General features: G+C 39.0%; 2 protein-coding genes across 2 annotated transcripts in view; both read left to right on the top strand.

Moving 5' to 3' along the window:
- Positions 1 to 14,891, top strand: part of LOC122797899 (zinc finger protein 81-like) — a 275,414-nt gene extending 260,523 nt beyond the window's left edge. The window contains exons 4-5 of the mRNA XM_044066417.1: positions 14,504 to 14,849; positions 14,888 to 14,891. Coding sequence (XP_043922352.1) covers positions 14,504 to 14,849; positions 14,888 to 14,891 — 350 coding nt within the window. The remainder of the gene's footprint in view (positions 1 to 14,503; positions 14,850 to 14,887) is intronic.
- Positions 14,858 to 16,437, top strand: LOC122798728 (zinc finger protein 271-like). The gene has a single exon (XM_044067828.1). It carries the CDS (start codon positions 14,911 to 14,913, stop codon positions 16,039 to 16,041), a length of 1,131 nt encoding a protein of 376 aa, XP_043923763.1. The 5' UTR covers positions 14,858 to 14,910; the 3' UTR covers positions 16,042 to 16,437.
- Positions 16,438 to 21,493: the final 5,056 nt, after the last annotated feature.

The raw sequence follows: 21,493 nt of genomic DNA, 5'->3' as shown, positions 1-21,493 counted from the left end.
CAGCAACATGGTTTCTGAATGCCCATGACTTTTTACTTCCTACTTTTTAAGTCGTAATGAGTACATTCAGGCTAATAACGCCAAACATGCATGTCTGCAGCCTGTATCTTCCCAGGTTGATATACACTGGGCTCATTTGAATGACACTAGAAGTTAAGCCAGTAGTTGAAGTTGGTAATATTTTGTTTGTATTGTGACATCATTCTTGGAGATGGTAAAATGCTGCTCAAGGATAGGCTAATACCTTCCGTGGACACACATGCAGAAAGCTCATGTTCTGTTTTGATGTAGTCTGTGGAGGTGTCTCTCAAATCATTTACTTTGTACTATGACTGTGTCATATGTGTACTTCTGGTGCAAGGACTTGAGTGCCTGCATGATGTTGTGAATCCTGATACCAGATAGGCTCCTGACCATCTCCTGGCACAGCCTAATCAGTGTGTATCACAGTAGACTCACATATGACATGGACGTTGGATTGTGTAGGTTTGCCTTATGGGCTTTTGAATTGAGACTTTGTGAGTCAAATGTATGTTTCAGAGCAGGTGCTACCTATGTTGTGTGTGTTTGAGGTTGCTTGGGTACTTGCTTCTTAAATTACATTTAGGAGGACTTTGTGGTTACTTTTAAGAGCCTCCACATATGTAGGTCTGTGTGTGTTTGGTCTGATCATATGCACTAGGTGTAGTGTGGTAGTGACAACCTGGTTTTATTTGTAATGTCGTTATGTGAGAGTTTGTGCATCCTATATCATTAAACACCTACATCTTTCATACTTTGTCATTTTAAGTAGTAAGTAGATATTGGTAAATATGAGACCATTAGTACTTAGTCCAGAAGTAGGTTACTCCTTCTGGACTTGTTTTTTTTTTTTTACATTTAAAAGCTTTTCTTAATTTTTTTCTCCATCTCTGTAGGTGATACTTCCTGTCGTTTCATAGCCTCTATGTTACACCTTCTTATTGTTTCTTTTACTGCTTCTGATCATTTGGCATATTTGTTAGATTCAGCAGAGTCTTCAAAAATGTTTGTCCAAAATGTACCTATATGTCTTCATTTTGGTGGTTTCTATTGCTATTATCACCTGTATCAACTCCCTTATGTTCTAAATTACTTGAACTATTCTCCTATATGCAGATGACATTGTTATCTGGAAGTCTGATAGCTCTCCAGACACTATATGCAACTCTCTTTGATGGTAGCTCAGTTGTGCCATGACTGTGACCTTGGGGGATTCAGTGCTAATCTCAAAAGAAAACAATGGCTTTAGGGGCTTGAAAGCATCTTAGCATCTGTACTGACAACTGGAGCCTCAATTGCCCTTACTATAACCTACTGAAACTGGTGTAATCTATAAAATATCTTGGGATTGCACTCGATCCACCTCATATGTTCACTCCCATCTCCATGTTGGAAATAAAGTTACTTTTGTACTTCATACATGTAATTTTATTAATAATCTACTAAGTAAGCATGGCAGGCTGACACTTGTTAAGGATATACTGTTGGCCACCCTTGAATGCTCTTCACATGTCATTGACTCCTCTATTTCCAAAAACCTACAGAAACTAAACTGTATCTGTCTCTTTGTCACTGGAGCCAGCAGGAACCTTCATCATTGCCTTGCAATCAAGCCGATTGGCTACCAGTTCTCCTTTGATTTACTTGTCTTGTTGACATTCATTTTATAAACCTCTCTTTATGGATTGCTGTATGACAGACCACCAGCTGTGACACGCTGTTCTAATTCACTTGGACCTTTCTCCTTCCACTCCTCTCATTCTTAACATACTTTTTACATTTGTTTCCACTGACAGACATTTCTCTCACTTCTGTGCCACTGTATGGAAATCTCTGTATGAAATGGTGATTTTGTGTTTATTTGTCTAGCAGCGCAGAGGATGAAGATTTTGAGCTGTTAATGAGTTGCTTCCTGTCATCAAGGGTTCAGAGCTTGATTCCTTTCACCTGCAGTTGCCTACTGTGTGAGTCTAAGTACCTCACTTGACCAGACATTGTTCCTGGGTTGAATTTTTGGCCAGGATGTAAGATTTCTCTAATGCACATCCAAAAATTTTAGGGTTGTGTTTAGTATTATTCTGAAAGTTATTAAAATATAGTTTTTTTGTCTTCATTTATTTGCTTTTTAGTACAATTGCGAAGCATTCAGAAGTTTTCAAGATATTGAGGTGTTTTATATTTTTGCTATTTTTCTATGATTTTTCTTTATCCTGCATTAACATTCCACTCTTTTTAGATAGCCAAATTGCAATATTTGTTTTCAGTCTCTTCTTTCTAGGCGGTGCAAGGCTATTCAGGATATTTTGAAAGGTATTGAATCCAATTGCAGCATTGTCCAAGGGGAGGATTTTTAGGAAGTTCCATTTAATAGATGATAGTATAGTAATGGACACTTCTGGGTTAATCTTGGAAAGGTTACGTGTTTTATAAATATGCTATTTAACTAGATGTGTAAGATATCTAGTGTTTTATAAACATGCTATTTAACTAGATGTGTAAGATATCTAGTCGTATAGATCGGGAGATGATCACTGAGAGAGAGTTTGACGTTGTACCTATGGTGTAGTATTTGCTGGAGTCTGATACTAGGATTCAGTCTAATAGATAATTTGATGTCTTGCTATAATGTGTGGGGCTATTAATTAATTGTGTGAAACCATATAAGTTCATGCTAGATGTAGGGGAGTTAGAGTTTATGTCCAACAAGTTGACATTCACGTAACCTAATAATATTTTTTCTGCTGGAAATGTTATGGATGTTCAATGTAGGATACCTTGCAGTATAGCTGTATGATCACCAGGATGGATATAAAATACAGTAATACATATTTGTTTGTAATTGTTTATTTTTAGGAAATCAGAAAGAAGCTCTGTTGAACTGAATGTTGGTTTGCTGTAAGGGAACTGTGGTAGGTACTGCGAATTACTAAAGCAACAGACCCTCCTTTCATCTTTATACGGTTATTACAGATTATATTATAGCCAGGAGGTGTAACTTCAGAGTAGTTTGTGCTATGTTTAAGCCAAGTTTAGTTACAGTGAAAACATCAGGCTTATGTTGGGTAATTCAGGCATGTAGTTTAGCAGTTTTATTTCTTATATTTCTAATATTTATTGCAGCAAAAATTAGATCATCATGGATGGGGAATGGCTGTTGTTGGGTTACAGAAGTGTGAGGGAGAGGAGAATTATGTTTGTGTTCATTGTGATAGGTGGGGCCAGGATTAGGGCGTATATCCCTTTCTAGAAGGATTTTAGTATGTTGGGGAATTATGCATACTTGTTTTTTTTTTTTTTTTGGAGAGGATCCTTGCACTTAATTTTGTTTTGGTTTTAGTTGAAGTGCAATTGTTCTGCCTGTATTTGGAATAAAGGTGGGAGAAATATTAAATAGGTTTGCTGCAATGTGTGGAGAGTGCAAAGAGGACATATAAACAGGTGGTTGGGGCAGAGTTGGAGAGATGTTGCGACATATTGAGCCATGGCAGGATGAAAAGTGGCACATTTGGAGAAGAGTAGAGGATAAGATGAAGAGTAACATAATTAAGTACAGGAACCTGTATTTTACAGATGTCAGGTGGGGGGGAAATAGCAACGAAGAAGGAAAGAAGAAGTTGCAAGACAGTAGAAGAATTAGTGATGGAGGATTCCGAAAGCTGGTAGAGGACAGGTAAGGAAAGAAGCATTTTCTATAAAAGAAGAGAGGAAGGATGTCCTGTATCTTCTCTGGAACGCAAATAATAGGGGGTATTAAAGGCTAGAGTATAACGATGTAGTCAAAATAAAAAGAAATGAGGGTTTATTTGGGAAAAGAAAAAGATACAATGTGGACTAGATAGGTACTATTAGGGAGGAGCTTCACAACCAACCCCCCTTTGCTTGGAACAAGCACTAATGTCCAAACCTACACCAAAAAACTATATGAGCACCTATACAGCTGCATGGACTCAGCAATACCTGACAGGACCAAAACATCTTCCTCAAGGAAGAGTAAACCTGTGTGGTGGACAGCAGCAATAAACAGACTCTATAATAAAAGGAAACAAGTGCTGTCCAGGACCAAGAAACAGCAGGTGCCAAGGTGGAAGCAATCTCTCCTTTGTCTGAACAAGCAAGTAAGGTCACTGGTGAAATCCTCTAAGGCTATCTTCGAGTCCAAATTGGCCACATCCACTAAAGACAATCACAAGGCCTTCTTTGCATTCGTCCACAGTCTCAAAGGTAACGCCCATATCTGCTCTGAATTAGTGGTCAAGAATACCACATACACAAACGCCATATATATAGCCAACCTCTTGCCAAACAAGTTCAGTGAAAACTTCACTCCCCTTTCCCCCCATCAGTAAACCAGGACATTCCCAGCACCTGCCCCCCTCCTCTCATCACCAGGGAGCAGGTTATTAATGCCCTCTCAAAGGCAAAAAAACACAGCTGAATAAATAAAATAAGACCAGTAGCTTCTATGTTCACAGCTTTAATAAAAAACAGCAAAGCTTTTAAGACAAAGGCTCTTTTTCAAAAAAAGAAAAAAAAGAGCCTTTGTCTCAAAATCTTTGCTGTTTTTTATTAAAGTTGTGAATGTTGAAGCCACTGGTCTTATTTTATTTATTCATTTGGATATTGGATTTAGACCATAGAGTTCTTAAGCTGAAGGAAGAAGTGTTATCTATTGTCTGTAAAAAATACAGCCTCCATGGGACCCGACAACATCCCTGGCTGTGTCCTACATGAACTCAGGCAAGAGCTCTCAGCACCACTAGGCACCCTATTCAACCAAAGCCTGTGCACCGGCTTTGTCCCAGCAGAATAGAGGACAGCCACTGTCATCTCTCTGCACAAAGGTGGAGTGTCCACTGACCCAGGCAATTATAGGCCCATCAGCCTAACTAGCCTAGCATTATCATGGACCTTATAAACAAGGACATTGGCAGCCTCCAAACGCTTGATCCTACATAGTTTGATTTTATCAAAGGGAGATCATGCCTGTTAAACTTAGTTGCCTTCTTCAAAACAGTCACCAAAGCCATGGCTGAGGGCAAGACAGTGCACACTGCTTACCTTGACCTAACCAAAGCCTTCAACACTATTCCCCACTCAGGCATAATAGATAAACCCTCCCAGCTAGGAATCAAATCATATGTTACCAGATGAGTAGCTTACTGGCTCACTGATAGAACCCACTCAGTCAAAAAAGGTGAAGCCTCCTCTAGTAGTAGACCCGTAGCAAGTGGCGTACCACAAGGATCGGTCTTGGGGCCTCTACTGTTTCGGATATACTTTTCTGAGGTGCAAACCAAAAACAGTGGGCTGTGGCTGACCAAGTTTGCAGATGACTACAAGCTGGGCACTGTCATAAATTCCCCTAGTGATGTGAACATCCTCCAGGAGGGCCTTAACCAAATTAATGACTGGTGCCAGAAGCATTGCCTCAAACTGAATGCCAAGAAATGCATCATTATCCCCTTTGGGAAAATGGTGTCCCCACTAATTATCACATTAGTAACAACATACTAAGCTTGCAATCATTTGTGAAGGACTTGGGCATGCAGGTTGATAGCAACCTGACTTTTGACCACCATGTTGCCTCCATTGTATGGAAGACTTTCTACATGACCCACCTCATGACTAAAGGTATTTCATTCAGGAACAAGGAGGTCATAACATCTCTGTACTCCTCCCTTATCAGACCCATTAAAGAGTACAGTGCCCCCTTCGGCATGTACCTTGCCAAGCATATGCAGTAGTTGGAGAGAACACAGAGGTTCCTGACTAGGAAAATCCAGGGTCTCAAACACCTATCCTATACAGATAGGCTAAAAGCCCTGTCCCTCTACTCAGTCTCATACAGACTGCTCAGAGCTGACCTGTGTCTGGCATACAAGGCCATCTCAGACTCAGCCTTGATGGAGTTGCTGCATATCTGTAAGTCAAACTCCACTTGTGCAACCCACACGCAAGGTCTCAACTTTGTCTGTGACATTATTAGAACTTGTTGGCAGGATAAATTTGTGTCCCAATGACTCCCCCGTCTGTGGAATAGACTTCCTGTCCATGTCAAGCAGAGTACCTCACTAGTCCTCTTTAAGAGGAACCTGGACGACTGGATGGGAACAGAAAATATACCCCTGGGATCCCACCTGTGTCCTTGCTGGACAGGGAAAACAGGTGCTGACTTTGTGGGAACATGCTTGAAATTCTTGGCAAGGCTTATAAGGGCCTCCAGGAGGCCAATAGCCTAGTTATCATCCTATGAACCTATGAGGGTTGTTATTATAAATAGCTATAGTGCAGAAGCAGTGTGGGAGGGAAAAGGATAGTTGGAACTGGAGCTAAAATTAAATAGACAGGGAAGTAGGAAAGAAGAAACAGAAGTATGTGTATAGAAGTTGTTGTATCATTTGAGAAGGGTTTTGGAATAAGAGCCATAAGTGAAATGTGTATGTAGGAAGTATAATAATAGAGTAAAAAGGGGTGGGTGGGAATTGAGGACAGAATAAGGGAGCAAAGTGCAGCCGAACATAGTGAAACTGAGCAGAGTGGGCTTCCCACCCTTAGGTCAATATATAACCGAGCGCGATCAGTTTATAGCCAGAACAAAGCAATTCACAAAGGGATGCATGTAAAACAGGTTGTGTCTCATTTCCTGAGACTAAATAACTGGCATATGTAGTATAGTCTACTGGTCAAGCTAAAGGGGACAGTGGGCAACTTATTAAGAGGACCGTAGAGTGCACAGTCTATTTCAAAGAGACTTTGAATCACAGAGCATGCATGTATGCAACTGATTAAAGTTAGTACTCAACAAGGTTCATCATGATAAATATGCTTACATTAAACAATGACCGAATTCTCAGTAAACTTGTAAACTTGTAGGTGTAGGGACTTGTACCAGAGCTCCTGCAATATTGAGGTCAGATGTAGTGACCACAGGCCCTGAATAGAAAGAAAGAAAAAACTCTAATATGAGTCTCAAAATCTGTCCTAGGTTTATTAGGTTTATCATTAAAATGTTATTAATAATTTATCAGTTTTATTTATTTGTGTTTTAGCAGGAGACAAAACCATAGTTTTTATAAAATATATTTTTGGCAAAGTAATCATTCTATTAAGAAAAAAAAATCTATCCCCAAATGTAAAGAAAAAATCTATTCACTTTATTAAAGCTTTGTATAATCTTAAGAAAGCCAAACTGGGTCAGATCAAGTTTTTGGAGGTTTCCTATAACCTTGTTGATAAGGTCCATGATGATTCTCTCCATGGCCTTGCAGATAAGACTGGTTAGGCTAATGGGTCTATAGTTCCCAGGGTTGGTGGATGCACCCACTTTGTGCAAGAGGATGAGAGTAGCTGTTTTCCATTCAGCAGGGGCAAAACCAGTGCTTAGGCTTTGGTTGAAAAGAGCACCCAATGGTGCTGCTAACTCCTGGTTTAAACCTTTGAGAACCCAGCCTGGGATGTCATCAGATCCCATGGAGGCTGTGTTTTTGGCCTTGGAGAGAGCAGTTAAGACCTGCTCTTTAGAGATACTAGGTAGAGAATAAGTGGTAGGAATCTTTTGGAGTATATGTGGAGGAGATAGGAAGAAGTTTTCACTGAACCTGTCTGCTGGCAGATTGGCTATTTCCACTGGCTCAGTATATGTGGTAGCATTCATTACAAGTTCAGCACAAATCTGGGATTTTTGTTTAAGGTTTCAGATGTAGCTGAAGAATGTCTTATGGTTATTCTTAGCTAGTGATGCTAATCTAGATTCATAGTTAGCTTTAGAGAACTTTACAAGATCTCATATTTGCTTTTTCAAACTGAGAATGATGTGCTTCCAATTCTGGGATTGTTCCTTCTTGCTCTTGGACAGCAGTTTCTTTCTCTTATTATATAACCTGTTTATGGCGGATGTCCACCAGGCAGGCTTGATTTTTCTTGCAGATCTTGCTTTGGTCTTATCAGGAATGGCTGATCAATACAATTGTATAGATATTTATACAATCCATTGGTGTATATCCCAGTATAGGTATCCTTGGCGTCAGTAGGGATAGGAGCTTTGAAGCTATTAATGCCTTCTCGTAAGAGGCTGTAGTTAGCTTTGGAGAAGTTTTTTAGCCTAATTTCTCCTGGGGTGGGGGGGTCTGATGCTATTGTTACCTCAAAAGAGACTGATTTATGATCAGACTTCACCAGGAAGGGCCACACACTTATGGTGGTGCACTGTTCTGCCATGTTGGTGAGTACTAAGTCTAGAATGTTTGGGCCACTTGTGGGGGTGCGAACTATCTGCTCCAAGGCGAGTGTGTTTGTACACATATTATTTACCTAATCAATTCACCCATAACCAGGGTGTTTGGTTGTATTTTGAGTGAGCAGCAAGAAGCAATATAATAAAAACAAACTAAAGTAGAAATAAAACAAGAATTTTAATAACAAAAAGGTAAGCACTTTTGCAAAACACTGCTTCCTCAGACCTTAATACAAGACACTGCTTTTTGCTGTGGTGGTCAAAGTCTTTTTTTTGGATTATACTTTGTTGTGGATTTGTTCGACCTTTGCCTGCAGGAGTTCCTGCTTCTCTTTTGTATTTTGAGTGACACAAGTACATCCAAGTAGGCATACGGATTTCATGGTTCATGGAGGAGGATCTATAGCTGGTGATAACTTGGAGAGGGGTCTTTCCTATAGTTATTTGAACATGGAGTAACTTGAGGGAATCATTCTGTTTAACCAGTCTGGAGGTGTATTCATCTTTGATGAATATTGATAATCCTTCTCCTTTAGTTTTCATGTGTTCGTTTTGTGATCTGAACATGTGGAAGGCATTATATCTTAGTATGGCCAGGATGCTCTGCATGGCCTTGAAGTAGGTCTCTGTGATTGCATAGATGTCTGCATCATCCAAATGAGAAGTGTTTCCAGTAAGTGCAGTTTCAGATTTAGACTCCTAGCATTTAGCAGCATAACATTAATGTTGTTTTTTGAGTATATTTTTATGTCGGGGAATTTTGTTTTTGTGACATTGCCTAAAAAAGGCACTTTGAGGATGCAAGGGCCTTAGCCAGTAGCTGAAAGCCCAGAGGTGACTGGTGGAGACCATCTCTGGCAAAGCATCATGGTCTATCAATCACATCATGCTAGGCTGACAGGTACTGGTTCCCCTTAGAATGACACCAGAAACTAAGCCAATTGTTGAATTCAATCATTTTTTGTCTGTATTGAGGCATGAACCTAGGTGAAGGTAGAATGGCACTTAAGGCTAAGGACATACCCACCTGGGACACATAATCCAAGAGCTCAGTCATGTCTTTCTTCATATAGTCCAATGAGGTATGTCTCAAGTCGTTCACACCAACATGGACTATGACAGAGTCATAACAGTGCTTGTTGTTGAGAGACTTGAGTGCATTTGTGATGTGGCAGATCCTGGCACTTGACAGACAGCTGACCTTTCCCTTATCCAACCTGGTGAGTGGGAGATCTGTGTGCCTCACAATGGAGTCACCTTTGACTAAAACATTTTATTTTGTGTTTTGCCTTAAGGGCATGTTTGGTGAGACACTGGTGTATGCATTTGTATGTGTATTGTGATTTGCTGGGAATGTATTAAGTGAAGTGTGTCTATGTTTGGGATGTCTCTGATCTTTAGGTAGGCATCTTGTGAGAAGTTCTGCATATTTAGCTTTAGGTGTTGTATACATAGTTGTTGCAGGAGGTGATGTGTGTGAGCTGACAACCTGTTTATCGTATCTGATAAACTGATTTATGAGTGAGAGAGCCTAGAGTCTAGATTATTAATATAGATGCATGTCTCACATATTGAATTTGTGTGAATTAGGGGAAGTGGTTGTCAGTTTACATGAGACAATTGTTACCTTGACTTAGGATGCCCATGTCAATCAGGTTGCCTGGAGAAATGGTGGGCAATTGTCCATTCATGATGCTAGGTGAAATACTGCGGTCAGTAACAGGTAGGGGCTAGATGGACCAGGTGTGGCTGAGGGACAAAAAACAGTTTGAAACTGTTAGGGGCTTAATGGCTAAGATGTATGGAGGAACTTCAGAGGCTCTACTAAGTGTCTAACCTGGCAGCAAAGCGAGAAACCTCCAGTGGAGCACAAGCAGTTGACTATGGGATGATTATCCATCTAACAGTTTGCATCTATAACCACCAGTGGTATCCTCCATAGTGCAGTAATGTGAGTGATGCACACCACACAAGCCCAAGTTAATGTTGGCAACAAATAGCAACAAAATTAAACTGATTTCAAACACACAGTACAATACAATGCAAGAAGTGCATATCAAGTAAAAATGATACTTATTTTTCAGTAGCAGGCAGTGGGTGCTTCAGATAACTCAGGAGATTGATTTGTTGTTGCTAACCTCTGTGCAGCTCTGGTAAACAAAATTAAACTGATTTCAAACACTCTAACCAAGAGTAGCACACTAGACTGGGCCCTGGGCCAACAATCACCACTCAGATACGTCCTTAGCTACATCCTCTACTCTCACGAGGTTGTAGGGGGAGGCCCTCATTTGTGGGAGGAAAGCTGGATTAGTGCTCAGAAACTGTAAAAATAGACTGGGTCCAGCAAATCTGAACCAAGTCTATGTTAGACTAAAAGTGCAGGAAACAGCAAAAATGCAGTAAAATAATATTCAAAAATAACAGCACACAGTAGAATACAGTGCAAGAAGTGCAGATCAAGTAAAAATGATACTCATTTTTCAGTAGGAGGCAGTGGATGCTTCAGATAACACAGGAGATTGGTTGCTTGTTGCTAACCTCTAAATTAACCAAAGGGAAAGCCCAAGACTGAGACTTATTCCAGCAGTCCACAACTCACATTGGTCCTTGGCTGCACACTTCTGCCACAAGGGTACAAGGGGGCCTTCTTAATGTGAGATGGCTGGTTTTATTGCTGAAATTATACCAAACAGTCTAGATTCAGCAAGCCTAAATCTAGCCTATGCTATAAAATGCAGAAGTACTAGAAATCCAAAGTGCAGAAAATCTCAGTCACAACAGCAAACAACAGTTTAAATAAAGCAGTAGTTCAGTAGAATACTCCCACATGAGTGTAGACCACAAATCTTCCTAGTGTGAAATAACTCGTCTGGAACCTAAGTGCTTAAACCAGAACAAAGACATTTAGAATAACAGGCACAACAAGCCTTCACCAGCAATTCCCAGCTTAGAAAAATAACTGGTTTGGAGCCCAAGTGCTTAAACCAGAACTAAGACACTTTCAGAATAACAAACACAATACACCTTCAACCAGCAATTGCCATCTTAGAAGGGTGTAGGCTATCCTCTCTTGCCAGAATAGTTTCAACCACAAATCTTTGCAATGCAAAATAACTGGCTTGGAACCCATGTGCTTAAACCAGAACAAAGACACTTAGAACAACAACCACAATAAGCCTTCACCAGCAATTCCCAGACCAAAAGGGCAGAGGTTACCCTCTCCTCCCACAAGGGTGTAGACCACAAACCTTCCTAATGTAAAATAACTAGCCTGAAGCTCATGTTGTTAAACAAAAGTAAAAGGTTTAGGATAACAGTTACAATTTAATCACGTGACTAACAAGCAGTAACAAATGCATCAGAATAAATGCAAATGAACACTTTAAGAAGAAACACAAATACAGTAAAAGCAGCTGAATAAAGTACAATTTTTTTTATGTTGAGTGGGAACTAGGAAGGGAGGAAACAGAAGATACTTCAAGGTTAAGAAACTAAGGGGTGGGTCTTCCCAACTGATCTCTTTGTACTCAGTAGAATGAACTGATGAGATGGGACTAGAATGAGTGTCCCAAATCAGATTTATAGCGGAGGCAAGCAATTCAAAAGCCACCAAGTTTAAGAATACAACAGTTAGGAGAGTGGGTGGGTGAGAAAAATAAAATCCAGACAGAGATCAGCAATATTCAGGCAAAGTACAAGCAAGCCAAACAGGCACTCTAGCTTAATAGAGATACCTCCAAATAATTCAAGCTAAATGAGGAATGCTAGTTCTCAGCTACTCCCACTAATTAGCTGCTGTTATTCACTGTCTGAAAAGGAATTATTTGCTAACTTTTCTAAGTGACCCTAGCAAAGACCTCTTAGAATTAAAATGGAATAGAAAACGTAAAACAAAACAAACTGCAACTTACAACATTTTGAATGATAATTATCTGAAGACCTTTAATTTGAAAATTATTTCTTACACTTCCCAGTGTTTCTTACAAAGGAAATAGTGTATGTGATAGTGGACAGTGCTTTTCTTGATGCTCTGTTATTCCTGAAGTCAGGGGGACCAATTTTAATATGTTTTATTGTCTTTATAACAACATTTGCAATAGAGTCATAGCTGTTTCAGAGAATCCATTTATATCTAATGCCATAAATAAATAAATAACCCAATTAATTGCATTGAAAATTTTATAATATTTAAACTAAATAGTGCTGGTTCTTCATCAGTATTATCTGAATAGTCAATAAGAAATGTATGTTTTCGTAATGCCTTGGGTTTGTCTCTTAATAAAACCATTTTGATCATTGTCTATTCATTGTGGTAAGTATTGCTTTATTATTAAGATTGTAAATATTGAGACAGATGTTTTATAATCTGCATTTAATAAAGTTATTGATCAGTGAGATAAATGCTCATCTGCATGTTTGTTTTGTTTTACTATGGAGGTAGTTAATGAGTATTTCCACTAGACAGGTGTATTATAATTAACTTTAATGTTTTATGTGCCTTAAGTGATCACTGAATTACTTTACTAGGGATATTTTACAAATCTCAGGTATTATCCAGTCAATGCAAAATGCCACAGGTCTCTATCAGTTTATCGAAGCGTTACTTCAACAAATGTATTTCATCAGAAATGTCATTCATCGAATTCCCCTCTAATTGTATATACCAACTCCGAGATCACACTACAGTGGGGAAAGGGCAAATTTCCCCATCCTCACTGTACTGCGATCTGAGTATGAACAGTTCAATGAATAGCATGTTCAATGTAATTGCACTGAAAATGCCATTCGATGAACTGATAGGGACCCAAATGCCTCATGCTTTTAAATTTTTTTTCATTTGTTATACAACTTATTTATTATCAGTTTATTCTTCTAATACATAATTACTGTATTCATTACATTTTTATTTAATGTACTTGTTAATATCTGCTTGTATTGAATTAATTTTGTTACATTTTCTATACTTTTTTCTAAATGCTCGTAATACTTCTTCTATACCTGTTACTTTTCTGCTTCTTTCAGGGCATTTAATACATTCAGGTCAGTGTAATTTGCTCAATTTAACAAATTGGTTGTGTTAGCTAATTTGTCTAACTTTAAGGAATTAATATGTGAGGTAACTTTCATTTTTTTAACTATACTTTCCTCTTTGTGTTCTAATATTTTTTTTGGTATTTTGTATTTAGAAAATTTACCAAATCTAAAGATGTTTTGTCTCTTTTTTGAATCTTAAGTTTTATTACTTTTGTTGAATAAATAGTTAAGTCTTTGCCCTATTCTTTAAAATTGTTTTTGGTCCATATCGAACATTTGCCATATATAAAATATTAGTGTTTCTCACAAAATATAGTTTATTCATAAAATTATTCAACTCAAAAATATGCAAATATTAAATGTCTGTGATAGGCAGAGGCAGACAGTAATGTCCAAACTAACATACCCCCACATAACCTCTATAAACTTCCTAACATACCCCTTCCTAATAAATGCCCATGATACATAAGGACACAGCTGTGATGGATTGCAAAGCTAGGCTTCCCTAGTGGTCAGTAGCCTAGTATATAAGTATGAACGTGTGAACCTATGGACAAGCATTCTTACTATTCCATCAGAGGCAGAGTGCATGTTGTGGCAAAATTAAGGCATGCAGTCTAGTTGTTTAATACCTACTAACTCCTAAATATGTCAAGTGGAACTGGATATTTATACCGTTATAATAGTGATCTTTAGCGTTATAGAGAATTTTACATGATTAAATCCACTCTATTAGAAAGTAGTGGAGTTTAGTACTTTTCAAATTTAAACTAATACTATTTTCTCTTGTTATAACTATAATTATACAGGCTTTTCACTGGTTCCCGGGTAGAGTTTTGTGTCCAAGAACACCCATGATGCCCTTTAATGAAGCTGGGGCTAAATATTAGGAATTTATTTTTTAAGGAACATTAAGATGGCAAGTGCACCTGATGAACTCTTGGAAACTCATTTGCAGAAATAAGAAAATCAGACACCCATCTAGAATTCTTAAATGTATTTAGAAGAACCTGTAAAGTATAATGTGTGGGTAGAGTTTTTGTGACATTCATTATTGTATTTTTTTGTAACAACAGTCCATTGTTTGTTTACTACAGTTAGACATTTTAACAAACGTCTTTGTGCAAGGATACAGTGATATAGAGTTTAGAATGTACGCCTCTTAGTAAAAAAATATTATGTTCTTTCACATTGTTGTCTTTTTTTTTTAAGTCAACAGGGATGGCGATTTCTCTGAGATCCAGAGTCTACAGTCATTTCATGAGAAATCCCGGGATGCTGAATTTAACAAAGCTCTCTCAGATAAGATGTTAATCACAAGGCAAGATGCAGTTTATTCTGAAACCAGACATTACTCTAAGGAAAGTAATGGTCGATTTATCAAAAAAGACATGCTAGAAATCCATCTCCAAACTTGCAGGGAAGTGACATGCAGTCAGCATAATCACAAAAATAGTGTAACATCCAATGGTAATAATTTAACTGATCAATTAAGTCACAATGGGAAAACACAAAATAATACAATGGCATTACCTGAGCAGATATGCAATAAAGAGAAGCTTTGCAAATGTGTCACATGTGGTAAGAAGTTTACAGGTAGAAAGACTTTAACAGTGCATATGCTAATTCATACTGGTCAGAAGCCCTACAAATGTACCGTATGTGACAAGAGTTTTACACAAAGGAGTCATATGTTATCTCATCAAAGGACTCACAGTGGACAGAAGCCATACAAGTGTAGTGTGTGTGACAAGAGGTTTACACGGAAGAGTACTATGATACTTCATCAGCATATCCACACGGGGCACAAACCCTACAAATGCACCATGTGTGACAAGAGTTTTAGGTGCAAAAGCACTATGAAAAATCATCAGTCAATCCACGCAGGACAGAAATCTTATAAATGCAATGTGTGTGGCAAGAGTTTTGAATACAAAAGTAGTGCGATATGTCATCAGAGGATCCACACTGGGCAAAAACCCTATAAATGTACCACATGTCACAAAGTCTTTACATGGAAGAATCTGTTTGTAAAACATCAGTATATCCATACTGGGCAGAAACCCCACAAATGTTCAATGTGTGACAAGACTTTTAGAGACAAAAGTGCTATGGTAAATCATCATTCAGTCCACACTGGTCTGAAACCTTATAAATGTGCCACATGTCACAAGGGCTTTGTGGATAAAAGAAGGCTGGCAGTGCATCAGTTTATCCACACAGGGCAGAAACCCTATAAATGCACCGTGTGTGACAAGAGTTTTGTACAGAAAAATCAATTGGTAAGTCATCAGAGTACCCACACTGGACAGAAAAACTACAAATGTGTCACATGTGGTAAGTGTTTTAGACAGAAGAGTAATATGTATAGGCATCAGAATACACACACGGGGAAGAAACCCTATAAGTGCACCATGTGTGACAAGATGTTTACACAGAAGGGTAACATGGTAAAACACCAGCATATACACACTGGAGAGAAGCCCTATAAATGTACCATGTGTGACAAAAGTTTTAGGCAAAAGTACAGTATGAAGTGTCATCAGCGTATCCACACGGGGCAGAAATCCTACAAATGTACCATGTGTGACAAGAGTTTTAGATGCAAGAGCACTATGGTAAATCACCAGAGAATTCACACTGGTCAGAAACCCTATAAATGTACCATGTGTGACAAGTCCTTCAGACAGACAAGTGCTTTGAAAAGGCATCAGAGCATCCACAGTGGGCAAAAAAGTAAGAAACTCTAATACAGAGGTTGTAAATTGGAATGAATTCTGTTACTCAACTAAAGTTAAGAAAGGGTTCCAACTGAAAACCATGAGGCGCACTCACTGTACCCAACATTTGGTTTAAAGTATTAACATCTTTGCATCATGATTTAATGTTGAGTAAAAATCTACCTGTATATGCACCTTGAAATTACTGACAGCAGTCTGGATAACAGCAGGGGGAAAAACGTGTCATACTTCAAAGTGCACATGTAAATTACCCTAAGAACTATTATCCAATAACTTGTCTTAGGTTCATAGGTGTTTACTAGGTTAACGACCACAAGGGCCTTTTTAATCCTAGCCATGCATCCCAGCTCTCTGACAAATTATGATACAATTGATAAATGTAAGCAGGGGTGTGGGAGATGAAACATTTACAAGCTAGGGCCCTGGTAGATAAACCATTTACAGGTTACCTGTGTCCATTAGAGACATAAGTGTCAAAACAGCAAAGAATTTCCTGCTCCCCATCCAATTGTCCAAGTTGTACTGGAATTGGGTTAGTGAGGAACTCTGCTTTATATGAATGGGGTAGTCTCTGGGATACATACCTGTCTCTCCAGCAGGTCCTATTTATATCACAGGCAAAGATTACGTCTTTAAAATGGGTAATTCTGGTGCTGTTTGTTTTGTGGATATTTTTTATTTAACATTTTGTTGACTGGGAAAGTCCGACTAGGTTCCACAGATCCTGTTTTCAGCGGAGGCCCAGGGAGAAATGCTCCAGAAGCATGTCTTTAAAATGTGGGAGGAAACCGGAGTACCCGGAGGAAACCCACGCGAACGCAGGGAGAACATGCAAACTCCACACAGAAGGCACCCCAGCTGAGAATCGAACCAGAGAACCTCTTGCTGTGAGGTGACAGCATTAACCACTGCACCACTGCACCGCCCATCAAGGATATGCAAGGAGGTCCATTAGGGTGGGGTCTGACAATGCTCTGTATGCCAGGCATAGATCTCGCCTCAAAAGTCTGTAGGAGGCAGAATACAGGGATAGGGCCTTGAGGTGGTCTGCATAGGACATTTTACTTATGCCCTTTATTCTTTTAGTGAGGACATTCCAGTTGTTGGATATGCCTGGTTAGGTACATACCAAATGGGGCATTGTACTCAATGATAAGTCTGATGAATGCTGAATACAGTGGAACAATGACTTTCCTGGACTTAGATGCCATACCTTTGTTTAGACGTTGTGCAGCATAGAATGATTTCCTCACTACTGTAGACACGTGGTGGTCAAATGCTAGATTACTATCTATGTGTGTCCCTAAGTCCCTGACTACTGGGTCAACTCTAAAGGATGTGTTGTCAATATGATGGTTACCAGGGGTGGATGACTTCCCAAATGATACTAGTATGCATTTCTTGGCATTTAGTTTTACTCCAAGGCTCTGACACCACTTGCTTGTCTGTGCCAGTCCCTCCTGGTGAACATTTGTGTCAGTATGATGGCTCCTAATTTGCAATCATCTGCAAATTTAGTCAGCCAGAGACCACGGACATTGGCCTTGACTTCAGAGAAGTAAATGCCAAAAAGGACCAGTCCAAGGACTGATCCCTGATGGACTCTACTTGTTACTGGCCTCTTTGTAGAGGTGAATTCCCCCTCCCCAATTCTAACTTCCTGGGTCCTGCCTGTGAGCCAGTTGGCTATCCACCAGGTGACATACGAGTTTGTACCTAACCTCTTGAGTTTATCAACAATGCCCAAGTGGGTTATTGTGTCAAATGCTTTGGCCAGGTCAAGGTAGACAGTGTGAACCATTTTTGACACATCCATTGCTTTGGTTACCTTCTCAAAGAAGTCCACCAGGTTGAGTAAGTATGATCTGCCCTTGATGAAACCAAACTGGGTTGGGTCCAGTGTCTGGACATTTATGATATCTGTATTGATCATTTCCATGATAATTATTTCCATTGGCTTTACATATAAGACTAGTGAGACTTATGGGTCTGTAGTTTCCAGTGTTTGTAGATGTCCCACCTTTGTGCAGAGGGATGACTGTTGCTGTTCTACATTCATGAGGCATGTAGCCTGTTTGGAGGCTACAGTTAAATAGTAATTCCAGAGGCCCTGACGCATCATGTTTCATGCTATTTAGAAGGCATCCTGGGATACTGTCTGGGCCCATTGATGCAGTATTCTTGGTCTTAGAGAGAGCATTAATGACCTGTTCCCTAGTGATAGTAGGGGGGATTATATTTAGTGGTATTTCCTGAGGGAAGGTTGAGCGGGAGAGAGGGGTAAAGTTGGAGCTGAATTTATCAGCCAGGAGGTTTGCTATATCTTCTGGCTCAGTATAGGTGGCTCCATTTACATTGAGCTCTGCACGCAATTGCGTATTGCCTTTGAGGTTGCGGACATAGCTAAAGAATGCTTTGTGGCTGACCTTGGCCTGGGAAGCCAAACTTGCCTCAGATTTGGCTTTGATAGACTTTATTTGACCTCTGAGTTGTTTGTTTAGTTTGATGAGGGTGCTTTTATTCTGCTGGGTGTTGCACCTCCCAATTTTTGCCATGATTTTCTTCCTTCTATTAAACAGTCTATTGATTTTGTGATTCCACTAGGGGTTTTTTTTGAGTTGGTTCTGTACTTCTTCCTGTTGTGTACAGCTGCCTCTATGCACCTATTAACATGTTGTACAGGGTATCTGTGAACACTGTTCTGCATAGGCAGCAGTGTTCTCATGGTTTATGGGGGCTTGAAATTTTGCCAGGTTATCACTTAATCACAGTATATTAGCCTTAGAGTAGTTCTTGAATATTCCAACAACATATAAACTATATATAGGAATCAATGGAAGCAGAGTATATAATTATCCAGAGAAAAATTAGATTATGACATTATAATAGAAGAGGAATAAAAGAGATTCCTATTGAACTAAGAATCATTTTTAGTTAAAAAGAGCCATAATGGAGACTTGTAAAAAGAATAGAAATCTTAGTATGGCATGGATAGATTAAAAAATTTAAAAGACACTAGGTTCACTAGTCCCAGGATAAGAAAATACCCAATGCCCTGGTAGGCGCACTGGTGCCAAGAATGAAAAAAATGACAGTATAGGAGCCTTTAGACATGGAAACATGCCTACAATTGGGTTAGGCCAGGCCAAGGGAGAGGATGACACCCACCCCCCCATTGTAGAAGAAAGTCATTGACCACAAAAAACACAAAAACTGACAGGCCAAAAAAGAGCTGTCAAGATGACAGAGTAGACTATTGAGGATAAAACAATTACGTATTGCTACTATTATGCAAGAAACCTAGAATTTCTGGATACAATATATACAAAAAGATTAAGAGAGAAATTATAGGAAAGAAAATACTTGCACAAGAAATACTGTCAAAAGTTTCAAGTGCAAATTTGTGTTCATTAATACAACAGATTCATGAAAAACATTATATATACCAAGAAACCTTCGACTAGTTGGAAAAAGAAGCAACTGAGGAAGTACAAAAATATAAAGAAGAAAATCTAAAGATTTTTTGAAAGGTATAAAAATGTGGACATGGGAAAGAAGGAGACAGCTGTTCTTCTTCTTCTTTCGGCTTTTCATGGTTAGGGGTCACCACAGCGGATCACCTGTCCGCTCATGATTGGCAGTAGAGTTTTTATGGCATCGAGTTGCCAGCCTGGTGCCCAACCTTCCATGGAAGGCACACATATGCACACACTCATGTCTAGGGCCAATTTAGAGTGTCCAATCCACCTACAGCATGTCTTTGGGATGTAGGGGGAAACCGGAGCACCCGGAGAAAACCTATGTCACCAAAAGAAGGAGACAACCTTTATGGTGCAATATTTATGCAAAGGAAAAAGCCAAACTAATCAATGCAAAAAACCCAGCTCCAAAATATTTGAAGATAAATAGAGGCAAAGAGACTCTGATATGGACATTTCACAATACAAAAAAATGATCTCACAAAGGAGGAATGTAAAACAGAAGATTAGTAAAGTAGAAGTTAAGCAATTAGACGCTAAAGTTATAGAATACATGTGAAGTAAAGGATGTAATGTAGAAAGTCTAACACAGGTTATGCAACAAGTCCCCATATTAATTAGAAACGGCTGGAGTGGGAGACATCTGAAGAAGAAATATGGACATGGGAAAGAATAAAAGATTTACTATGGCGCAATATTTATGGAAAAAAAAAGCAAAACTAATTAATACAAAAAGAGCACTATCAAATATATTTGAAGAGAAATACAGACAAAGGCATCCAGATGTGGAAAATTTTACAGTACAAACAATAAGAAAATAAAGGGGGAAAGTAGAAAATAAGATTGATAATGTAAAATGTAAGTTAAAGAAATAGAAACTGAAGTTAGGTATTACCTGCAAAATGAAGGATTTACTGTAGAAAATTTAACCCATCCTTACATGAAGATTTAGCCCCAAGTAAAAACAAACAATTTATGTGCACATACTGAACAGCCACCAACCTGGTTAACAGAAAAATAATAGTCCTCCTTTAGAGTGAACCTGCAAGATATCCTAAAAACTATAGACGAATAACTTGTCTTCTGACAATGTATAAGCTATACACTGGAATTGTAGAAGAGTTTATTGTCATTTAAAAGAAAACTTAATCACTGCAATAGAACAAAAGGGTAACAAAAGAAAGCCATTTGGAACAAAGGATCATTTACTTTTAAATAAAGTCATAATGGAGAATTGTAAAAAGCAGAACTATCTGCTACAGACTACAACAAAGCATTTAACAACATACCACATTTATGGATAAAGGAATACTTACAGATATATAAGATACACTCTACATTGATCAGTTACATTACATTGACCATGAAACAGTGGCAAACCACTTTGCAGCTAAGACATGATAAAGGACAAGTTATTTTCCCAGGGATAAAAATTCAAAGGGGGATATTCCAGGGTGACTCTTTGTCACTGCTGCTGATGTTCATCGTGTTTCACTGTTGCAGTCATTACACTTGGGTTATCCGCCAGCAGGCGACCCGCAGTTGGCCCGAGTTCCAAAGTCCTGGTCCGGCGTCGGTTGCTGTCGCCTCTTCCCTGACGTCAGTGCACCAGGGGTATAAAAGTTGCAACCGACGCCATTTTCTCCAGTCTTTCTTGCCGCGCGGTGCCCGAAGCAAAAGCAGTTCACAAGTGCCGGTCGGCCGACTCCTGAGATTTTCAAAATTGAATTTCAAAACCGAAGTCTTCAAAGCTAAGTACCCCATTGGGGAAACTTTTTCTTGCTCCAGACCGATGTCAGTAAAAGTTAATAATTGTATTTCTTGTGGGAAGCAAATACCTCATAAGGACTTTCACTCTTACTGCATTCCTTGCCTAGGCCCTGATTACGACGTTACTAGTTGTCGGTGTTGTGCTATAATCAATAAACGCACTATTAAACGTCGGTTTGAATTTGCTTTACATTACTTTGGATGAAGATTTA

Source organism: Protopterus annectens, chromosome 3.part1 (assembly GCF_019279795.1).
Source record: "Protopterus annectens isolate FY-2018-M chromosome 3.part1, PAN1.0, whole genome shotgun sequence".
NCBI classification, from domain to species: Eukaryota; Metazoa; Chordata; order Ceratodontiformes; family Protopteridae; genus Protopterus; species Protopterus annectens.
The sequence above is the reverse complement of the archived record's forward strand: the minus strand, read 5'-3'. Positions and strand labels throughout refer to the sequence as shown.

Coding starts and splice junctions, on each gene's coding strand:
- LOC122798728 (XM_044067828.1), top strand. CDS start 14,911: ATGCTAATTCATACTGGTCAGAAGCCCTACAAATGTACCGTATGTGAC.